The 12,430-nt window shown below is 35.9% G+C and overlaps 1 protein-coding gene across 6 annotated transcripts in view; it reads left to right on the top strand.

Moving 5' to 3' along the window:
* The window catches only part of LOC145255583 (organic cation transporter protein-like), a 416,644-nt gene that overhangs the window by 368,280 nt on the left and 35,934 nt on the right, over positions 1-12,430 (top strand). For all 6 annotated transcript variants that reach the window (XM_080114055.1, XM_080114052.1, XM_080114056.1 and 3 more), the window contains 2 exons: positions 4,420-4,656; positions 11,218-11,352. In XM_080114055.1, the coding sequence (XP_079970181.1) occupies positions 4,420-4,656; positions 11,218-11,352 (372 nt within the window). The remainder of the gene's footprint in view (positions 1-4,419; positions 4,657-11,217; positions 11,353-12,430) is intronic.

Raw genomic sequence — 12,430 nt, 5'->3', positions numbered from 1 at the left:
ATCTCAGCTAGATGAGAAGAGATTAAGAAAGAGAAGAAATGTGTCAAATAATCTTTGAGGTCATTTCCAGTGCCATTTCAGTTTGTTGACGTCTTCTACCTCAAATCTTATTTCAAAAATTGCATAATTATATTTGCAATTGGTATTTTGTTTCTCTTATTGTTTTGTTTTTCTTTATTTTGTTTTTTTTTTTTATCAAAATTTAAATTTTATTGCTGTTGAAAATAGCATTTCATTTCGAAGTTGTTTGAGAGATACTTATCTAAGGTTAACATCTGCTGTGAAGGTCAACAACCGGATGACATTATTCAATATAGTTCACAGATTTTTTTTTAATCAAAACGCTTAACTCATTTGTACTCTGCTAAAAAAAACTACATTTTTTTATGATGATCATGATCATCAATTCTACATTTACTAACCCAAGCACTCTAATTCATCATCATCATCATCATCATCATAAGTTTTAAACCAAATACTCTCATCATCCATCATCATCATAATCAACTGTTCTACATCTACTAAGTCAAGCAGTCTTATCATCATCATCACTATCATTTCTACATTTACTAATTACTTAAGGAGAATAAAAAATGGCGGTGGTTTACTTTCAACAGGCGCGTAACTTTCGCTTCCCTTTATTTTGTCTTTTAGTTCTCACATTCCAGGAGCGATATTTCTGACAAAGAGGGAAGAATTGTTGTTTTTTGGGTCACAATCTATTCCATCTTACGCTTATCCTTCACAAGGTTTTAACCTTGAAGAAGTATTTTTTTAACTCCTTACATTAAATGGCTTCATGCCTTGTCTGGATCGATTTCCATTAAAAAAGAAAAATGTCGAGCACACTCATCCATCATCATCATCAATTTAACGTCCATTTTACATACCGGTATGTGTTGTGTGACTTTTAGAAGTTGACTTCCAAACTCTCGACTGGTATCTTTAACTGAGGCAAAAAATTTTGTAGGCTGAATACGCTTCTTGATGCCAAGCATATGGTTTATCGAGACACCATCTCTAGATGTACACTTCACCTGCACTATAAATATGCATATTCATGTATTGTTTCTCTACATGACGAGTATAGCATCTCCGAATACTCTCTTGATAAAGTTGGACATATTAAATTGATATGGACACGATTCACTTATAAACTAATTAGCGATCATTATGAAATCATCTTCATTATCAACTATTTTACATTTACTAATTCAAACACTCTTATCCATTTCATCATCATCATCATCAGTTTAACGTCCGTTTTAGATGCTGGCGTGTGTTGAATGACTTTTAGAAACTAACCTCGAAACATTTATTTTTTACTTGACTTGAGAGTCACCATTTATATCGTCCCAAATGCCACTCGAGGATAAGGGTTAATGAACGTATAATGGTAGTGTAGTAATCGTTAATCGTGTAAATTAGTTATAATTTAATTATTTATGGGGATGGCTCAACATTGGATTTCAAGGCTACCATGTTGTATTCAACTGGGAAGCAGGCCAGCAGAACATTGTTCCACAAGCAAGCAGTTCTTGGAAAGATGCTTTGTTCATGCAATCTGCATTTAGATTTAGGCACAAATAGGGAGTGAGGGAAATCGTATAAAGCAGTTGTAGCTAGTCAAGTGTCTTTGTGAAAGTTTGGCAAGGGGAGGGGACCATAAATTGGAGCTCAGACGAGCATTTTCGATGAAAATGACAATAGAGCAGAGACAAGCTCGCAACATCTCTTCTGTGGAAAAGAAGTTGAAGAGAGAAAAGAGCATCACCTACTAAGTTTTGAAGCCGGTTTTGAACTCTATCAAAGCAAGATAAGGTGCCCCAAGTAGCTTCTGTCCAGATATGGCAACAGTACTCCATTTTAGGACGTACTTGGCTCTTATACAGATAGAGGATTGCATCGGCAGTGAGATACCTACTGGAGCAGTAGAATGATCCAACCATTTTTCTAGCGATCTTGGCAACAGATTTGATGTATGTGTTCCATTTCAGATCAAGAGTGAAGGGCAGTCCCAGAAGCTTGTCAAGACATGCAGCTTCCCTAAGACAAGAGCCATTCATTTCAATTGGGGTATGATGGGGATCAGAGCGAGTATGATGAAAGGAGAGAAGTTTAATTTTTGATGCATTAAAATTAACCAGCCACCTTTTTCTTCCATTGCACCACGTTCTCAAGATCAGAAGAGAGAGAATTAGAAAAATCTTGGTCATTGCTGGCTTTTAAAGTGTTGTCATAGATTGTGGTGTCATCAGTGTAAATGTCTACAAATGATCTAAGAATGTGATTTGGGAGATCATTGATGAAGATAAGAAAAAGAATTGGCCCCAGGATAGAACCTTGAGGGATTCTAGCATTAATACTATGAATTTCTGATTTCTGCCCATCAATGACTACTTTATCTCTGGTTTGGTTTCTTTGAAAGATTTCTTTAACTGAGGAAAAATAATTTTATAGGCTAAAGAAGCCAACGCTTCTGTTCTGTTTGCTATTTGCTAAAACTGGTGGGAACCAAGCCACTGCTCAGCTACTTTGGATTTAATGGACTGAGCATATAGCTCTCTTGCATTTATTTATTACTCTTTTACAGTGGTTGCTGGCAGTCCTGAAAGCAGCTCTAGTCACAGTGCATCTATTATGTTGGTAGCTATGGAAAAAGTGATTTCTGTGCGCGATGACAGCAGCATATTCTGGGGAGAACCATGGCTGGCTGTTAGGTTTTTGTTGGAATTTTTTGGATGATATGAATCGGTCTATGCTTACAAGTAACCATTCGATCAGGTCTGATACTATGGAGGACACATCCTTTTTAAACATGGAATGTACCTATTTACAATGCCTCCCCACGAGACAGAGTTAGATACCAGGGTCGGTTTTTAACGTGGCGGAATGTAGGGGTAGATCAGATATAAATGTATGGAAGCTATTCCAGTCAGCCGTAGAGTATCGATATACTGTACGGTGGAGAAGTACGTCTGAAGACTTATTGCATTTCATTTTTATCTTAACTGATACAACCGAGTGGTCGGAAGATCCCAGAGGGGACAGAACAGAACATGAACATAGCTATGGGGAAGTTGTGAGAAAAAGGTCTAGAAGGCTAGCGTACTGACCGGAAATATCGGGTACAGGGGTGGGTTCGTGAACAATCTGGGTGAAGTCATAGACAATAGCGAAATCATGACAGAACCTCCCCTCATCATCTGTCTTGTTCGAATGGGTCAACCATTTCACATTGTGGACATTGAAGTCACCACAAATGTGGATGTTAGCCGAAGGATGAGCAGACAGGATGTGGTCAATTTTCTCAGATATGCTCTGAAAGATAGTAACTCCGCTGTTGTGGAGGCGATAGAGGGCAAATATAAATGCAGTGGTGTAAGCAAGTGCAACCTGGAAGCACATATAAGGTAAATTAAAGTCTTCACTGGAGATATCCCTACTACATGGGAAGCCATCTTTAATGTAGGCACATATTCCACGCCCATGGTGATCTTGGGAGGTCAGATTTAGATGTTAAGTTAGAGTATCCTTTAATTATGAATTCGTCTAGGGAAGTGGTCGGAACTATTCCAGTTTCACTTAGAAAGAATATGTCCGGTTTTGTCTCCTGTAATTGGGTTTCAACCTCTGGAAGGTTGGAACGTAGACCCCTGATGTTGGAGAAGGAGACATGGTAGTAGGGGTCTATGTTGGAGGATGGGGTTCTAGGTTTATTTGTGATTTTTTTTCTGGAGATATTTCATGTTGAGGATTTGGGATTAGTGGAACAGGTCGACAGACTTGGTTAGAGCAGGACAGAGAGGGAAAGCAGGAGAGAAAAATATAAGAAATTTTTTTTTTTTTTTTTGTAGCACATGATAAGGTAAACCCGTAACAATTACTCACTAGTATGGCATGGAGAGGCCCCACCAGAAACTACTGCATGGTCCAGAATCCATTCACCAGATGGCAATACAGCAGCCACAGTACTTTGCACCTGCTGATAGAACAGCCTCCTTAGTGGTTAATCCAAGGTTCGGGTCTCTGACTATCAGGCGGATAATGTCAGCCCAGATGAAACGTTTACCTCCAGCACCCTTACTAGTGACATGGCCACAAGGATAGACATAGAAACAGAAGATTTCCGACATCTCAGGCGACTGTTCACGAAGTTCTGCCATCCTGGAAAGCAGCTTTTTCTTCACCCTTTGTCAGAAAAATCACTCATTCGAAATGGGGACTGAGGGACAAATAAGGAGAAGCGAGGGTACCGAGAGCTGCCAATAATGCATCCACAATGCGTTGTCTATTAGAGTTTATTTTACTTATAAGTAATATAAACTCTAATTAATTATTTCAACCATTTATATGTAAATTCAGCAATACAAAACATTAATGTTATTCTTTATATTTTTTCTCGTGTTCTTTTAACAGTCTTTTACCTGAATCACTGCGCTGGCTTCTCCTTCGAGGTCGCTTCAATGAAGCAGAACTCGTTGGGAAAAGATTCAGCTTCGTGAACAAAGTGGAATTTCCAAAAGAACTCTTTGAACGAATCAAGGAAGAAATGTCGGCAGATGATCCAACACGGATGACACGTCAATATGGATTCATGGATATTTTCTCAGAGCCCAATATCCGAAGAATAAGTCTAATTATGTTTCTCATATGGTAAGTGAAAATTATCTATATTTCTCTTAATCTGTCTGTCCGTTTCACTTTTTCTCAGAAACTACAGAGCCGATCTGGCTGAAATTTTGTATGGATCTTTGTTTTGTTTATTTTTGTTGTTTTTTCTTTCGTTTTTTTTTCTTTTTGCGTTTTTTGCTACTGTTATTTCACCCCAAACGAGGCATAGTGCCACTTGGTCGTAAGAAGCTACTATTTGGAATCAATTCGACAGGGACACTATGTAGGGTGTTCAACAGCTAGATGCCTGTTTACATTACACTTGAACTTCTGCATGACAGCACAGTCAAGGAAACAGAAACCCGAGAGGGAATTCCAAAGTCTAGCAGTCCTAGGGAAGAAACTGTTAGAGTAGGAGGCTACCTGGTGTCTAAGGTTCTCTACAGTGTAGGGGTGGGATTTTGCAACTTGTTGGGTTAATCGGGTGTATTTATGTAGAGGGGGTACAAGTGCATTGAGTTTGTTGGAGCATATTTAATTAAAACAGGCGCAGGGATTCAATATTTTGGATATGGAACAAAGGCTGGAGTTTGGTTGGCCAAATAGTAGATGGTCTTCAACCAAAAAAACGGTTTTCATCAAACGGAAATGGAATCATGTTTTTTCTAGGGCGACAATTTTATCGTTCCACTCCGTACATTTACCATATGGTAGGTATATACTGTTTCTTATGTGGGAGGTGAATATTATCATATATATTATATGATAGATTTACATTATTATGTTTGTCATATGGTAGGTTTATAATATAATATTTCTTACGTGATAGGTGCATATTTTATATATAGTGTGGTATGTGTAAATTATTAAATTTATAATATGGCAGGTATATATTTCTCGTATGGTAGGTTGTATGCTATTAGGCTTGATTTTGTGAGTACATGGAAATATTTAAATGTCTGGCGAAAAAATATAAATATTATGAATGTACCTAATTGATTTGTTTTATGGCATATCAACCTTTTTTTTTTTTTTTGGCTTATTTAATGCCAGCTAATGTGATTTTATTTCATATTTGAGGTTCTTAATATTTTCAAATATTTAATAGATCTTATTTTGTATATAGATCATTTGTAGATGAATTTCTTTCGGATATTTATATTTTGTAAATAAACAGTCCGCACTTATTTTTTACAAGGGAGCCACCACTTATGAAGGCCTGAAGGCCACTCGAGGATATGGGTTAATGAATATGAGGTGGTAATGTAGTAATCGTTAATGATGTAAGTTGGGTAGAATTTGATTATTTAAGGAGACGGTTCAACAAGAATTTGTTTACATTGGACTTGAAGGCTACGATATTGTAGTCGGCCGGGAAGCAAGCCAGCAGAACAGTGTTACACAGGCAGACAGTTCTAAGAAAGAAGCTTTGTTTATAGAATCTGGGGTTAGTTTTAATTATAGATAGAGAGTAAGAGAAATTGTTGATAGTGGTTGTAGTTGGAGTGATTTTTGCAAGAATCCGACAAGGCAGGAGGGACCATAGATTGGAGCTCAGACGAGCACTTGTCATGAAAATAACGATAGAGCAAAGAGAGGCTCTTCTGTGGGGGGGGGGGAAAGGCTGCAAAGAAGAGAAGAGGGCATAGAAAGTAGAAGATTTGGTATGGTTTGCGCATATATTTGTGAGAAATGGGTTTTGCTGAGTCGATAACACCCCTAATAAATTACCGACTATGCACGCTGATCCATGAGAATGGAGACAGGGATGCAGGAAGTAATGAAGGAAAGAGGTTGTCTGCTCCTGACTCCTGGCAAAACACTCATTCATCCTTGCTTTAGCAGGAGCCACCGTGGTGTCCGATTTGTCATGTCATATATAGTGAAACACTTTTGATAAGTGTTGATTTTAACCCCATGTCACAAAAATACAACATTCAGAACCATGAAGGAATTGATTGATGACATCAGGGTTGAATTTATAATTTCCTCCTTGAATACTCTGGGCTTATATACCAAAATTTGATATTTGTAATCTCTGTAATTGAAGATAATAAAGAAAGAAAAAGAATAAAAAGGTTGAAATACTATAAACAAAAGGGAATATTACTAGTACTAGTAATACTACTTAAATCGTAGCTTGATAACGAATGAGAGATAGATGGATAGATAGAGATATAGCAAACAGAAAGAAACTTAATTTGGATTTTTCCTTTTTATTCTTTATATTACATCGGTTTTGCAAACTCATTTCCCTCCTCCCCCGATTCCAAATATCTATCCCAAGCTCAATCCTTAGAAAAAGCAGATTGCACGAAGTAATATTTAATATTTGACACGACTGCAAGGTAACGTGGCGTTTCTGTACAAATCAATTAATATTGATTTTTAGATTGCAATCAACAAGCAAGATTTTGTATAATGTAATGTATTTTTTCAATGCATATTTAATGTACGTGGAGCGTTCCAAAAGTAATGCCTCCTATTCTTTTATTCTGCTCGAATTGGTTATTGTGGATTGCAAATTGCATGGTTATGATGACTGGACTTATTCATTTATGACCTGAAAGTTTCATCTCTATTGCACATACTGACGATGTGAGACTCTAAGAAAGCAGCCCGTCATGGACGTGCATCAGAAGCAGAGGTGCATCATTGATTTCCAAGAAAAAGGGCATTAAGAAATGCTAAGTGATAATCAATTCTAATTGACAGTATTCTAAAGACTGGCAGTTCAATCCGCAGTACAAGCGATACTAGAAATATTATTTAGAATTACTTAAAACTTCTACTCGGCTGACGGAAAGAGAACAATCTACCCGTGCAGATTAAATAAAAAGTTCAGTTCAAAATTTTATATAGATTCCCGAGTTTAACAAGATGCAATCGAAGCAGGTCGGAGGTTACATCGGCTGAAACGTTGTGAGAATAACATGCAAGATGAAAACAGTAATCTCAATAATATTTTTTTTTTCTGTGAGTGCTGTCTCGGCATATTCTGGCAAGTTACGTAAACTGCCGGAACATGGGGAAACACCAAAGCAGAAGACGACAGTTAATAAATTGGAAGAAGTGGTCCCACAACATTGCAACTGTGTGAAATGTACAGCGCAAGTGTGTCATTGGTTCAGAATACACCATGATCGATTATAAAAATTTCTCACAAGTTTTCTATATTTACAAAAATACTTCCTTAGCAATCCTCGGCAGATAACCGAAAATCTTTTTTAAAAAATCGCCGAAAATCATTTCTTCATTTGCATATTTTAAAATTAAACATTAATCAGAACTGACTTTTCCAGGCCATTCATCGTCAAGCCCAAATATTAGTTGACGTGATATTGTAAACAAACACAGATTGAATTTGATGAACGACATTATTATTTTTACTTTTTTGCAAATTAATCCACCGGGAAAATTATTCGGGATTAATTCCATAATAATACATACGCAATCTGCATAATTTAAAATATCATGTTTAAACGTATTGTATGACCGAGCTACGCTAGGCGTCCAGCTAGTAATATATATATATATATATATATATATATATATATATATATATATATATATATATATATACTAGCAAAAGTACCCGTCGTTGACTGGGTTCAAAAACAGCCTACAGAAAATGGACTCTGATTTATGAAAGTATGATAGGTTATGAAAAGGAAGGGTTGTAAAGAGATAGCTTCGAATTTGGGGGTATCAAAACCAAAGCAAAATATGATGAAAGTAAAAATAAAATAGATAAACCCCATAATTTATTATACCATACCTGTTCATACTGAAACACTTATCACAATATTCTGTGGATCTATATTAAAAAACCTTGTTAAACTTTGTGACATATTTCCATTCTATGGTGATCAGGTGCAAACGAACACCCCATAATTTTATTATACTATATTTCTTCAAACTGAAATATAATTATCAAAGTATACTTACGCAGATAGATATGAAAAGTTTTTATTAAAGTTTGTGCCTATTTTCATTCTATGGAGGCCAGGCGCGAACGCATACCCCACAATTTTATTATACCATCCTTATTTAAGTTAAAACATACTTATCAAAGTATTATTATGTGCATCTATATCAAAAACACTTGTAAACTTTTTTTTTTAATTTTTAAATTTTTTATTTCCATACTTTGTGGACCAGGCGTGAACGCAGACCCCACAATTTTAATGAACCACGGTTCTGCCAGATCAAACATACCCATTCCTGTGTCTCGATACATCTTCTATCATTATATGTAATCAGTTTTTTAAAATAGTCAACTATATAGGAGCCTATTCGTGACCAGACACACACACACACACACACACACACACACACACACACACACACACACACACACACACACATTCAGCTTTATATATATATATATATATATATATATATATATATATATATATAAAATATATATGGCAATTAAGCTACACAGAATATTCCAAGTTTCATCCACCCTAGGATGCATGAGCCTGATGAATCCTAGTGTGGATGAAACGCAGAATATACTGGGTAGCTTAATTGCCATATATATTTTATAACTTACTGCCAAGCTCTACCTACGTATTGAGCACTGTTGAAGTAAATACTTAAAGTTTACGCATAAATTTATACTTTCGTATATTAATTCATGTGATTAAATGAAGTAGTCATATATATATATATATATATATATATATATATATAGTCATCCACAGCTCATCAGTGCGGCTAGACAGGCAACTACCTCAAGCCAGGATTGAAACCCGACCGTTTGTGCGGCAGTCAAGGCTCCTAACCATTACGCTATTGGCGGCTGCTTGAACGAGTAGTGAGTTTAACGATATTTTTATATCGTCTGAGATACCTCCGCTCGATTTGTTTACACAAAGAGCGTCGCTTATATGCTAATGGTAATTCGTGTTTCACTTCTCAATATGCTCAACTCAAGGTGAGGAGCACTATAGTCATCCACATACAGTACTGTTTCGCTGTTTCACAGCTCATCAGTGCGGCTAGACAGGCAACTACCTCAAGCCAGGATTGAAACCCGACCGTTTGTGCGGCAGTCAAGGCTCCTAACCATTACGCTATTGGCGGCTGCTTGAACGAGTAGTGAGTTTAACGATATTTTTATATCGTCTGAGATACCTCCGCTCGATTTGTTTACACAAAGAGCGTCGCTTATATGCTAATGGTAATTCGTGTTTCACTTCTCAATATGCTCAACTCAAGGTGAGGAGCACTATAGTCATCCACATACAGTACTGTTTCGCTGTTTCACAGCTCATCAGTGCGGCTAGACAGGCAACTACCTCAAGCCAGGATTGAAACCCGACCGTTTGTGCGGCAGTCAAGGCTCCTAACCATTACGCTATTGGCGGCTGCTTGAACGAGTAGTGAGTTTAACGATATTTTTATATCGTCTGAGATACCTCCGCTCGATTTGTTTACACAAAGAGCGTCGCTTATATGCTAATGGTAATTCGTGTTTCACTTCTCAATATGCTCAACTCAAGGTGAGGAGCACTATAGTCATCCACATATATATATATATATATATATATATACCAAGTTAAAGGTATTCAGGAGGAAAACCCGTGAATTAAAAACGAGGTTATTAAGAGTGCTCAATAAAAATAATATACACACATATATATATAGATGATATACATATATATAAATATATAAATAAAGTTTTAAAAAATAAATAGCTTACCCCTTAACCTTAACTGAAAGAAAAACGAAGTAAACAACGAAAAAATATAATGGACAAAATTATTTCGTTCTCCACCTCTCTCAAAAAAAAAAACTCTTTGAAACAGTAAGATTTATTATGAAAAATAAAATAACAGTTTTGATTTGTTGATACACATTACAGAAAAAATATTTATTCATTAAATTTTTTGTAGGTTGATTTTTTTTTATTTATTGCATTTCCATTTTCTTCATTAGAATTACTATACAATAAATGTTCTCGATCATGATGTTTTCTTTTGTTCTAGTTTTTTAAAATTTGATCAGCCCTCGGCATATTCCGGTGGTTTACGTGAGCTGTCCAAATATGCTGGCGTAAGATTCACACAAAAAAAGTAATTCTAGGAAATCAATGACGAATCTTTGCTTTTGAGACATGTCCATAACAGGAGTTGCTAATTTTTCTTTGCATCTGAGCAAGTTCATGATTTTATAAAAATAGGGAATAACAGGTTAAATAAGTTGCACTAAGATATGGACGAGTCCATTATTATATAGATTTGTCTCCGGAGATGAGTATGTATGTATGCTAGCGGTATTCATGCTAAACAGGTTTAACTGGCTTTCCCCAAAGAAGGAAGTGGCAAAGGAACATTAAATTAACAAGCAATTCCCAGTTGTATGTATATCTTGTTTACAGGAGATGACGACGTTAGGGTTTTACAGTTCTTGAAGAGGTGTCGATGTTCTCCTACATACAGCACTTGGTATTCCCAAATGGTCACACAATTGGTACTTTGATGATCTAATGAAAACCAGTGTCAACGTGATTGTACCAGAGAGGAGTAAGTTCATTTGTTATAATTTTTGTATTTGCTAATTTATTTTATTTTTCTTGATTTTTTTTTTCCTCAGGCTAACTGCATCGCTCGGATACTATGGGATGTCTTTGGAAATATCCAACCTAATGGGAAACAAATACCTGAACCTTTTCCTTGGAGGATTCTTGGAATTTATAGTTTACTTACTATTATTTTTCTCTATTAGCCGGTAAGTACGAGTAATGTATCTGATTTATCTATTTGCAAAATTATATATATATGATTGATATGTAGTTTGCTTGAAGCATTGTGTGGGATAGGTATGTAGTAGAGATTTAGAAGGCTATCACAATGTGAGGAATGAAATGTAGTCGTTGTTGATGAAAGGAGACGAAAACAAGTGGCGATTTACAAATCAATAAGTACATACATATATGTCTATATGTACATATATTTATTCAGTTGTATTAGATAAAAATATCTTACTTGTTATGTCTGCGACAATATCCATTATCTAATACAACTGGATAAATATATGTATATATAGACATATATGGATGTACTTATTGATTTATATATATATATATATATATATATATATATATATATATATATATTTAGATATATAAGCCCACAAGAGCCATGACAGTCAACGCACCGGAAGTCTAAGACTCGAGTTTCGCCCTCATTTGGGCTCATCAGTTAGACACATCCGAACTCAGGATTCGAAACTCGAGCATCTTGCATGCGAGGCAAGCACTCTACCAACTGAGCAAACGCCCCGCACACAAGAATTTCTATTAACCAACACAGATCAAGCAAACCGCGCCGAAATTCGACTGTGAAATGAACCTACTTCGTCTCGACAAGGGACGCGGTCATCCAACTAGCTAATAACCCCAAGCCGATGTCTCGCAAGTAGGAGTTTTAACTCGAAAGGACGATGCCATCCAGCAATGCTAACCAAGCGAGCAACTTATGATAGGATTTTCAGAATGTGAGAGATTGTATATAATAAATTCCACATTTTATATATATATATATATATATATATATATTTCTCACTCTCTCTCTCTCTATATATATATATTTGTGTGTGTGTGTGTGTGTGTATGCATACATATATATATATATATATATATATATATGTACAGAAATTCATCCGATAATACCGAAAATCGAAGAAAACATCCGTCTTCTTTTCTCCTAGATAAAAAAGAAGCATTTTTACAGAGAAACATAATACGTTACACCAGCTAAGGGAGATAATAAAATCTCAGCAAATTATTTCTTCTTAAAAAAAAACA

This window comes from Euprymna scolopes, chromosome 31 (assembly GCF_053919585.1).
Source record: "Euprymna scolopes isolate OS-2025 chromosome 31, ASM5391958v1, whole genome shotgun sequence".
NCBI lineage: Eukaryota > Metazoa > Mollusca > Cephalopoda > Sepiida > Sepiolidae > Euprymna > Euprymna scolopes.
This window is presented reverse-complemented; position numbering and strand designations above follow the sequence as displayed.